Here is a 12,490-nt window from a genome sequence, read left to right on the forward strand (position 1 = left end):
ATCTAAAAAATTAAATATTAGGAAGGGATTTATGGAATGAAAGGCTGACATTTTTTAATTACGGATTAAGATTTTAGTGAATTAAGCTCAAATTTTATTAATTAATTCGAAGATCTGATATTTAATAATTATAACACTAAGTTTTTATATGAAATTTGGCTATAATATTCCTAATTTACAGTATCATTATATATTTCGGAATAGCCGGGTACCCGGGAATGTAGAAAAAAAAATCCCGATTCCCGGGAATCAAAAAAGGTCGGGAATTTAAAAACCCTAGTCAACAGAGACCTATACTATTATATACCAATAGATTCGTATTGAAGTGCTCTTTCGGAATCAATGGTGATATTAAAAAAATTATCTCAACTCCACAGTTAAGTTATTATTCAACGTAAAAGTTTGCATGAAACTCTTAGAAAAAAGAGTTTTAAATAGCCATATGAGGAGTTTTATTTTTCTCGTCAGACAAAAAAACTCATTTGAGGAGTTTTATTCTGTTCGTCATAAAATAAAAGTTATTTGAGGAGTTTTATTTTTCCCCTCAGAAAATAAAACTCTTTCCGTTTATTTTCTACTTGTTTCAGTATCTTTCTTTATTGAGTCTATCTGATATAATGTTTGCAGTAAATTATTTGTTTAAGAAAAAAAAAAAACAACAACAATTTGATAATAGGAATCAAATAATATCAAATTCAAATGCCACAATTTATTCAATTGCAATGCAAGGTGCTTTACAAATTTAGGTGTCAATTTACATAAAATGAGTTTTATTTTCTGACGGGAAAAATAAAACTCCTCAATTGAGTTTTTTTCTGACTGGAAAAATAAAACTCCTCAGACGCGCTCTTTCATAATCTATGATCTCAACTCCACAGTTAACAGTTATTATTCAACGTAAAAATAAAAGTTCGCATGAAACTCTTAAAAAAAAAGTTTTAAATAGCCGTCATAAAAAAACAAATATGAGGAGTTTTATTTTTCCCGTCAGAAAAAAACTCATTTTAGGGGTTTTATTTTTCTCGTCAGAGAAAAACTCATTTGAGGAGTTTTATTTTGTTTGTCATAAAATAAAAATTATTTGAGGAGTTTTATTTTCTGAGGGGAAAAATTTCATTTATTTTTTATATTTGGGTCTATCTGATATAATTTGATAATAGGAATCAAACAATAACAAATTCAAATGCCACAATTTATTCAATTGCAATGCAAGGTGCTTTACAAATTTAGGTGTCAATTTACATAAAATGAGTTTTATTTTCAGACGGGAAAAATAAAACTTCTCAATTGAGTTTTTTTCTGACTGGAAAAATAAAACTCATCAAATGAGTTTTTTTTTATGACGAACAAAATAAAACTCCTCAAATGAGTTTTTTTCTGACGAGAAAAATAAAACTCCTCAAACGAGTTTTTTTTCTGACGGCTATTTAAAACTCATTTTTTAAGAGTTTAATGCGAACTTTTATTATTACTGTTTTAGATGGATTTTTATTTTGAATGTCTTAAAATAACTTCTTTGATATCCCTTATAACTGCTACGGTCCCTGGCCAAAACAGAAATGTCATCACGTTTGCTTTACAATTGCGAAAAAGTTTTCATGTTTTAATAAAGTTTGATAATGTTGTAATCTTGAGATCTTAATCCGAAATCAATGAGAAATAATTCTAGAACATGATGAACATCTTTGTTTGACATTATGCCAAATTATTGAACTTTTCATAGGTATTATTTTAAATTTTTTCTTCAATTTTTCTATCTAAAAAAATTTTAGCTTGAAAATAAATTTATTCAAGTATTCGACAATTATTGATTGCATTTTTTTTAATATAAAGTGAAAAATTTGATTCATTCAATTAAAAATTATTTTTTTCCTCGATTATACGAATAATTTTTATTCGATATAAAAATCACTTGCTTTAATTTTCTTGAGAAAATCATTTCAGTAAATAATAACACAAATATTCATAAACAGTTTTTAAATTTATCAAAGGTTTATAAAACAAAAATTCCATACAAAATTTGATTTATAAACCTTTGATAAATTTAAAAATTGTTTATGAAAAATTCCTTAAATGTTTAAAAATTATTATTTCTAAATAATAAACTCACCTGAACAATTTACATTTATTGACATACATTTGTATTTATCACATTATTATCACAAAATTCAATATCCGAACCGAACCGATCCGATTTCCGTTTTATTTTACATAAAGCTAGAGAATTGGCAACTCTATTATGTTTGCTTATTAAAATCAAAACAATATAAAAAAAAAATACATAAACACTTCATTTACTAAATGAAGTTTGCTTTCTTTTCTTGCTCTCTTATTTACTATTAAGATTTTGTTGCTCTTCTCATTCAAGCTTTTTCTATTTGCAAAAACAATAACAACAAACATTTGCAAACACAGCATCACGCGACACTCACACAGAACAACAACAACTAAGCACGGCTATAATATAACAACAATAAAATTAATGCATCCACCATCTTCTTGATAATTTTGCATATTTTTCACAATGATTTTCTTTTGATAAAAACTTTATTTTAACACAAATTTATTATAATTTTCCAAAGCTCTATTTCTTTTAATTAAATTAAGATGTTTAATATTTTATTTAACACTTAAACTATATTTAATTTTCATTTAATCACGGACAATACAAACTACGAGTGTAACGACGAATTTAAAGCGAACGTTTTTAGAAAAGACCGTGTAAGAACTAAAATGTTTAGCAAACAGAGCAGAGTTGCCAGTTTAACACAAATTCTATTTGATGGGAGGATTTTATTAGCAGGATATTAATTAAATGGTAGAAAGCTATAGAAAAAGGGGAACTATGTAGAATTCGTCATGTGAAGAAGCTAGGGTTCGATTTCAATTCCAATTTTTAACATGAGATAATTATAAGAGGATAAAGTTTATCCTCCATATTCATATTCAAATTTTAAATTGATAAAATAAAAATCATAAAATTTCATGCATATCTCAAAACCAATTTTTACACTGTCAATATTATTTCTTAAAATAAATTTCAGAAAATTTATTTCGATTCTAATAACCACTTAATGAGTATGACAAACGCAAATTTTAGTAGTTGTACCTAGAATGGTTTAGTGTGGTGACATTTCTAGGATATTTAGATTTCTAGGTCTTTATTAACCCTTTTATAAAGTGTATATTTTAAGTAAGAACTTGAAACTGTAAAAAATGAACACAAAAAAGTAAATTTTAATCCAAAAAAATGTTTATTCGAAAAAAAAATCAATACTTGGCATTAACATTTAAAAGTGATTTCGCATTCCGGCCGTCCAATTTTAAGCAACTTTCTCGAACATTACTGGCCGGATGTTACGAATAACTCGAACAGTGTTGGCCTGCGAGTCATTTATTGTTGCTGGTTTATCAGCATAAACCAGTGATTGCAAGTGGCCCACAGGAAATATTCGAGAGGTGCGAAATCCACCATTGGACCTATCCAATTGACAGGTTTATTTCACGAAATCAAGTTATCGCCAAATTTTGATTTCAATCACCCCTATCGCGAATCAATGTTTTACATGAAATATGTTCCCTTTTCCCATTTTTCGTTCATAAACTTTCAAAAAATTCCCCATGTTGTGAAATTTTTTGATGGAATTTTGTAAACAATAAACAGCTGTTACGAACAAAATCAACTATTGTGAATGAAAAGTTCAGGGGAATATCACGATAGCAATTTTCCCTTCGAGGGAAATGGATATTTCATGGGAACATAAATTTCACATGTTTTTCATGATAGGGATGAATAAATCGATGGTAGCGTATAGCGCCATTTTGTTGAAACCACATCTCGGCCGGATCAATGTCATTCATATTTTCAAACAAAAAATCATTGATCGTAGTACGGTAACGATATCCATTGAACGTATCGCTTCATTTTTGAAGATTAAACATTTTTTGGAAATAAATCTGACATTTGTAAAAGACTGGCCTGATCGGCATAAAATTTGATGTGGGCATTCGAGTTTAAGTTATTAAAATGGGCACTACAAATGCTCTATAGGGGCTCAAAGTAGGGTACCTTCGACATGTAACATTTTTAAATTCGTGCCATTTTGTTGTTTCCATCCGAATTAAAAGATTTTTATACTATATTTGGAAAGCACTCGGCTAGGTCTTGAAAAAACATGCTTGCGTGTGCTATTTATCTCTTATAATTTCCGGCATATAGGCATTTGAAAATTGAAATTTAAAAAATTTGCCATATCTTGGTCTGCTTTTTTAAAAATATAGGTCGTACTTTTGGACCGAATGGACTCGAATTTTTTTTTAGTTAGACAACTAAATTACCAATAATATACTAAAGATTTCAGAGCAATATCAATTATGGCTACAAAAATAAACGATTTTCAATTTAAAAATTCAAAAAATAGTAGATTTTTGCTTTTTATTAAAAAAAACAAGAGATCTATATTCGGCTGTGCCGAATCTTTTTTATACCCTTCAGCTTCGTGAGAAGGGTATATATAAGTTTGTCATTCCGTTTGTAATTTCTACATTTTTCATTTCCGACCCTATAAAGTATATATATTCTGGATCCTTATAGATAGCGGAGTCGATTAAGCCATGTCCGTCTGTCTGTCTGTCTGTCTGTCTGTCTGTCTGTCTGTCTGTCTGTCTGTCTGTCTGTCTGTCTGTCTGTCTGTCTGTCTGTCTGTCTGTCTGTCTGTCTGTCTGTCTGTCTGTCTGTCTGTCTGTCTGTCTGTCTGTCTGTCTGTCTGTCTGTCTGTCTGTCTGTCTGTCTGTCTGTCTGTCTGTCTGTCTGTCTGTCTGTCTGTCTGTCTGTCTGTCTGTCTGTCTGTCTGTCTGTCTGTCTGTCTGTCTGTCTGTCTGTCTGTCTGTCTGTCTGTCTGTCTGTCTGTCTGTCTGTCTGTCTGTCTGTCTGTCTGTCTGTCTGTCTGTCTGTCTGTCTGTCTGCCTGCCTGCCTGCCTGCCTGCCTGCCTGTCTGTCTGTCTGTCTGTCTGTCTGTCTGTCTGTCTGTCTGTCTGTCTGTCTGTCTGTCTGTCTGTCTGTCTGTCTGTCTGTCTGTCTGTCTGTCTGTCTGTCTGTCTGTCTGTCTGTCTGTCTGTCTGTCTGTCTGTCTGTCTGTCTGTCTGTCTGTCTGTCTGTCTGTCTGTCTGTCTGTCTGTCTGTCTGTCTGTCTGTCTGTCTGTCTGTCTGTCTGTCTGTCTGTCTGTCTGTCTGTCTGTCTGTCTGTCTGTCTGTCTGTCTGTCTGTCTGTCTGTCTGTCTGTCTGTCTGTCTGTCTGTCTGTCTGTCTGTCTGTCTGTCTGTCTGTCTGTCTGTCTGTCTGTCTGTCTGTCTGTCTGTCTGTCTGTCTGTCTGTCTGTCTGTCTGTCTGTCTGTCTGTCTGTCTGTCTGTCTGTCTGTCTGTCTGTCTGTCTGTCTGTCTGTCTGTCTGTCTGTCTGTCTGTCTGTCTGTCTGTCTGTCTGTCTGTCTGTCTGTCTGTCTGTCTGTCTGTCTGTCTGTCTGTCTGTCTGTCTGTCTGTCTGTCTGTCTGTCTGTCTGTCTGTCTGTCTGTCTGTCTGTCTGTCTGTCTGTCTGTCTGTCTGTCTGTCTGTCTGTCTGTCTGTCTGTCTGTCTGTCTGTCTGTCTGTCTGTCTGTCTGTCTGTCTGTCTGTCTGTCTGTCTGTCTGTCTGTCTGTCTGTCTGTCTGTATGTCTGTCTGTCTGTCTGTCTGTCTGTCTGTCTGTCTGTCTGTCTGTCTGTCTGTCTGTCTGTCTGTCTGTCTGTCTGTCTGTCTGTCTGTCTGTCTGTCTGTCTGTCTGTCTGTCTGTCTGTCTGTCTGTCTGTCTGTCTGTCTGTCTGTCTGTCTGTCTGTCTGTCTGTCTGTCTGTCTGTCTGTCTGTCTGTCTGTCCGTCTGTCTGTCTGTCTGTTGAAATCAATTTTCTGAAGGCCCCAGATATCTCCGGGATCCAAATCTTCAACAATTCTGTCAGACATACTTTCGAGAATTTTGCTATTTAAAATCAGCAAAATCCGTCCATAAATAACGGAGATATGAGCAAAAATCCGAGACAACCTCTGAAAATTTCATCAAAAAACACAATGTATTGCATGCTTTGACAAAAAAACAACAAAACGTATGCTTGGATGTGCAAGCTTTGTGTATTTTGTTTCTTTTGGCGTTGTTGTTGTTTTTTATACAACTAAACTTTTGTTTGGTTGTGTGTTGGTTTTTTTGACAAAAAATCAAAAATCGTATGTTTGAATGTGCATGCTTTGCGTATTTTGTTTCTTTTGGCGTTGTTGTTGTTTTTTATACAATTAAACGTATGTTTGGATGTGTGTTGGTTTCATTGCCTTGCGTATTTTGTTTTTGTTTTTTCTTTTGGTGTTTTGTTTCGTTTGGCGTTGTTGTTGTTTTTTGTGTTCTTGATAAATTTAGGATGCTGTACGCTGAAAGTGGGCAATGTACATACATACATATATACTAATTATAAAAAATAATAATGCATCCACAACAAAGGTGAAGGGTATATAAGATTCGGCATAGCCGAATATAGCACTCTTACTTGTTTTAGTTTTTAAATGTTTTTTTTTTAAAAAAAATTTATGACAAAAAAATTGTTTGATGAAAAAAAATTCGGGTTAAAAAATATTTTTCCCGATTTTGACCCATTGTAGGTCCAACTTACTATAACCTTATCTACATCGTTGCAATGGACTTTGAAATATCTATCATTAGATATCCATATTGTCTATATTAATGACTTAGTAATCCATATATAGATCAAAAATAGGGCAAAAATCTAGGTTGTCCCGGTTTTTTGCTCATATCTCCGTTATTTATGGACCGATTTTGCTGATTTTAAATAGCAAACTTCTCGAAAGCATGTCTGACAGAATTATTGAAGATTTGGATCCCGAAGATATCTGGGGTCTTCAGAAAATTGATTTCAACAGACAGACGGACATGGTTTAATAGACTCCGCTATCTATAAGGATCCAGAATATATATACTTTATAGGGTCAGAAATGAAAAATGTAGAAATTACAAACGGAATGACAAACTTATATCCACATGTTCTAAAATCTCAAAGCTGGGATTGGAAAATGGAAAGCAGCTTTGGAAACCATGATGTTTTCCCTATTTATCTCTAAAGGATTTTCCCAGCCCCAAAGGAAATGTTGATCCCATGGGCAAAATTGTAAACAATAAAATTTTTGGGATTTTCGCTCCAATTTTTAGGAATTGCGGGATTCTTTTTGACCTTTTGAAAAGGTTTTTTACACTTTATTATTTAGAATGACAAAATTAAAAAACTTTGAAAATATCATTGAGTTTTGTTAATAAATAAAGATTTTATTACATATTTATTCAGTTTCTAAAACTAAAATTTGTTTCAAAATTTTAATACGATTGCAAATATTAGCAACAATTTGAATATTTATTCCAAACTATTTTTTTTTTGTTTAGATAAGTTAATTTTTGGTCTTACAAAAAGTCAATATCTCACGTTCGATATAGTGATTTGACCAGACGCAGATCTGGGCAGCAGGTGAAATAGGAATTCTTGTGTGAATTCTTTTTCCTTTTTTTGCTGGGATATATAGAGTTAGAGGTTTCAGGTCGTAAATTTGTATGTTTTTTATATATAAAATACCGAGTGTACAGTAATTTCCAACTTTATATACAATAAAAATACTATTATTTACATTTTTTGGAGAGCGTGCGCAATACACGCGATGTCCTTTCCGTTTTAGTTTGAATTTATATATTTTTTTTTTCCACATTTACTTTATAGTGTCTGTATTTTGTGGCAGGCATGGGAAAATTGGTTGGTAAAAACGACCTGTCGTGTGTTAAGCAAATACAACAAAATAACAACAAAAAATAACTTGAAAGAAAAGTTTTTGTTGAAATTTATGTGAAACGTGCAGCAGTATATAAAATTGTATGGAAAAAGTTTTAATTGCTACTGGTCAAAAAGTTTTAATGGGCTCCGTGTGTATGTTTTGGAAAATGTGTTGCAAGTTCCCAGCAGTTAAACAAGTAGTCAATGTATCCCTTTTACACAGTCATTGTGTTACTAATGTCTGAGCACTTGGCTAACTATTTTGGGTCTTTTGACAAGTATGTATGTGTCACTTTGTAGTGCAGGAAGAAGGCTATTGGTTACTTTATACATCCCATGTAATCTAGCGTGTAGTCAATTGTCACTTTAGTGTCGCTAAGTAATCTAGAGTGTAGTCACTTTAATGGTTTATTTTGTACTGCACTTTAGAAAGTAGTTATTTTACCCACCAGAAATAATCCATTGGAGAGTTGCCGGAGGAAGGTTTGTTTACAAGCTGTCTATGAAATGTTTTTTAAATGACTATTAGCACCCGTAAATGTTAAAATAACTAGTGTTGTAGCTGATCAAGTAACCAGTTAGGTAGCTGGTAAGGTATCTGACTATATGTAACCAGTATGTGAATCCAATGCGTTTACTACTTTGGACCAGCTATCAGACAGTCTCATTGGATTCCAATATGGTCAATTGACCCCCTTAAAATAACTAGCCATGTAGCTAGTTATGAAAGTAGTTGTCACCCTAAAGGATAGGTAAAATCACTAGTACGGGACTGTCTCCTAGAACTGCTGGGAAGTTGTAAGGGAAATACAACATACATAGTCTCAAGTATAAAACTAAATTATATATGAGTAATTAAATACAATAGCCAATGGAGAATAAGGACATTGTACATAGTATACGTATGTACATGATACTTTTATGCATATTTAGGGTGAGTTATAGAAATTGGTTTTCCAAAGGACAATGAACAACTTTTGTAAATCAGCTTTATATACTCAAAGCCATTAAATCCCAGCAGTTCTTCATTGACTACCCAAGAAGTTAAGGTATCCCTTTTAGGCAATAATGTCTAATTACTTTTCTGATTCAAATTTGGATTTGCAATGCAAAAGAAGTGAATTGATTACTATAAACATCCCATGTAATCTAGCGTGAAGTCAATTGTCACTTTAGTGTCTCTAAGTAATCTAGAAGGTAGTCGTATTTAGTCCTTTTGTATTCGGGAGTTTAATCATTGCTAGGGTTTTTATCCCGGGAATTCCCGGTACAAATTTCCCGGGAATTTTGCCAATTTTTCACTACCCGATTCCCCGGATTTTTAGTCGGGAATCCCGGGAATTAAAAACTGACGAAAATACATAGAAAACAAGTTAGAACTCTGTTTTTTTCAACAAAAAACAGTGAAAAGTTTTTTGCTTATATCGTGGCAATTATAGACCGCTTATTATTATTATTTATCTGGGGTTTTTCCTATGAAAATTTAAAAAGAGAATTCATTATTTATAGAATTTATTTCTTATTGAATCATTCTAATTTCTTTAAATTTCTTCTTCAAATCCATAACAAAATAGCTTCAAAAATTTATTAAATGATTAAATTTTTCTTCAAGTAAAATCTAGTACAAAAAAATGTAAGACAATTTTTTCAATTAATTTTGTATTTGATTTAACAAAAATTTAATCATTCAAAGTTTGAATAAATTCTGTTATTAATTAACTTTAAAATTAATTCAGTTTAAATAAAGGCTTTGGAATGAATCTAAAAAATTAAATATTAGGAAGGAATTTATGGAATTACGGATTAAGATTTTAGTAAATTCAGCTAAAATTTTATTAATTAATTCGAAGATCTGATATTTAATAATTATAACACTAAGTTTTTATATGAAATTTGGCTATAACATTCCTGATTTACAGTATCATTATATATTTCGGGAATATCCGGGTACCCGCGAATGTAGAAAAAAATTTCCCGATTCCCGGGAATCAAAAAAGGTCGGGAAATTAAAAACCCTAATCATTGCAATCTAGTATGTGGGGTGAACCGATAGCTTGCATGAGCTGTGGGAGTCATTGCAGGATTTACAAGAGATTTCGTATCTTTTGAACCCGGTTTTTGTTTTTAATAACTTATATGTCATTTTTAAGGGTACATATCTGTCAATTATTCTCACTTAGTTATTGAACATGATGCATGATTGCTATAAAAGAAAATCATTTTTTGCACCGAATCATTTCTTACGATGATTACGATAACCCGAAGCGTAAGAGATCTTATGTGGAGGTCGGATTCTGTATTTGGAAGCATAAAGGGTCCTTTCTATTATGAAATAGATGAAATCTGACCAGACCATCACAGGAAAGCTGTGATGGTCCAGACATGAAACCTTAATATTCCATCATCGACCACATGTTGCAATACCTGTTAAAAACTATTTAGAATGAAGTGGTTGGAAAGTTTTCCCTCACCTTTACCAGACCTTGCCCCGTCCGACTACTATTTGTTTCGATCGATGCAGAACGCTCTCTCTGCGATACGCTTCACTTCACAACAAAGTATCCGAAATTGGCTTGATTTCGTTCTTGGCCTCAAAAGATGAGCAGTTAATAATTTGGAAAAATCTCGCATTTTTAAGTCATACATCCAATATCAGCCGTTAGGTCTGGACGTATGGTCTTTATAAAGAGTTTGTGTTGGATATATATTGAGCAGTTTGTTTCCATTACATCCCTTTGTATCTGAATAGGTCAATAAGTGTTTAAGTTGAAGTGCCGAATATCACTCCTACTCCTGGGAATAAACTCTCTCTGTCTCTCTCCAATCAGTTCGACTTGATCGCTAACAAAGTTGTCTTTGATGACAAAAGAACTAAATAATGTGCCAGTTTCAAAATTATAAAGCCGTGTGTCCACTAACAAGTTTTCTTGCGGAAGTTGCTTCCAGAGATGTTTTTTTTCGTGTAAACACGTATTAGTAGTCACGGTTTGCAGAAGTTACTTGCAGCAATTATGTGGAAACACGTGTTTATAGCTTGCTGGAAGTAACTTCAACGACTTGCTGAGAACTGCAAGTGTTTGGAAGACTTGCAGAAGAAGTCCGATATACGTCGAGTAAACGATTTGTGATATTCTCTTCTATTTTCAGTTTTATTGTTTATTTTGAGTTCTTTTCCAAATTTATGAAAAATAGACAAACATAAATTCGTTTGGAGTAGTAAAAAAACACATTTGGTAAAGCTACGTTTCCGCATACACCGTAATCGGCACCGATAACGAAATTCCATACATTTGAACCGATGCAAATTGAACAAGTAAGCGATCTATATTCGGCTGTGCCGAATCTTATATACCCTTTACCAAATAATACTTCAAAATAAAATTTTTTTTATATTTTTAGGTAAACAAAATAAATTTTTTTTTATTAAATTGTTATTAAATTTTTTAAAAAATTTTTTTTTTTCGAATTGATATTTTAAAATTTTGTTTTTTAAATTTTAACAATTTTTTTTTTAAAATTAAAAGTTAAAAAAAATTTTTAATTTTTTTGAAATTTTATTTTTATAATTTTTTTTTGTGAAAAAAAAAATCAGGTTAAAAAATATTTTTTCTGATTTTGACCCATTGTAGATCCAACTTACTATGGTCTTAAATACGTCGTTGCAAAGGTCTTTGAAATATCTATCATTAGATATCCATATTGTCTATATTAATGACTTAGTAATCCAGATATATGTAGGTCAAAAATCGAAGTTGTCCTGGTTTTTTCGATTTTGCTGATTTTGAATAGGAAACTTCTCGAAAGTCTGACAGAATTATTGGAAATTTGGATTCCAAAGATATCTGGGGTCTTCAGGAAATTGATTTCAACAGACGGACATGGCTTAATCGACTCCGCATCTATAAGGATCCAGAATATATATACTTTATAGGGTCGGAAAATTACAAACGGAATGACAAACTTATATATACCCTTCTCACGAAGGTGAAAGGGTATAAAAACAATAAAGTTATCCTGAATTATGGGACACGACCTCAAAGTAATTTAATAAGAATAAAATTGAAAACAAAACGCTTTAAAGGCAATAGCCAATGATGTTAGACGCGCCCGAAGAAGAGGTCAAAAGGAAAAGAAAGGTCGTAATAACTTCTACAAACTACTTCTGGAAGCAGACTTTCGCAAGTTTCGATTTGGGTGGAAACATTTCAACAAATACTTGCAGAAGTTCTTCTACTTCTACTTTAAAAATCAATTTGAAAATCTGGGCTTAGTTTTTCTCCAAATGTTAACAAAAGAAGAACTATAAAACTTGAAAATGTTTTTATTTTTTCGATCACTTTTTTCCAATTTCCATAGGGAACAATTTGCAGGATATTGCAAATTTGGTGTTATTTTGAATTATTTTTGGAAATGTTTAAATTATTAATTTATTTATTTTTTCTTTCATTATAGTGATCGTTTCCCCTATTATAAATCGAACGATGATCGCTGGAAAAACTCCGTCAGACACAATCTTTCCATAAATCCTCATTTTCGCAAGGGACACAAAGCGCCACAAGGTGCTGGTCATCTGTGGACAATATCAAGTGGAGATTCAGCAGAAAATGTTTTAGCCTGGGAGCATGTAAGTTACTACACATA

The 12,490-nt window shown here is 32.4% G+C and overlaps 1 protein-coding gene across 1 annotated transcript in view; it reads left to right on the forward strand.

Moving 5' to 3' along the window:
* fd3F (forkhead domain 3F) overlaps nucleotides 1-12,490 on the forward strand; it is a 46,268-nt gene that overhangs the window by 32,654 nt on the left and 1,124 nt on the right. The window contains exon 3 of the mRNA XM_065509339.1: nucleotides 12,302-12,473. Within this exon, the coding sequence (XP_065365411.1) occupies nucleotides 12,302-12,473 (172 nt within the window). The remainder of the gene's footprint in view (nucleotides 1-12,301; nucleotides 12,474-12,490) is intronic.

The sequence above is a fragment of the Calliphora vicina genome, chromosome 4, assembly GCF_958450345.1.
Source record: "Calliphora vicina chromosome 4, idCalVici1.1, whole genome shotgun sequence".
Lineage (NCBI taxonomy): Eukaryota > Metazoa > Arthropoda > Insecta > Diptera > Calliphoridae > Calliphora > Calliphora vicina.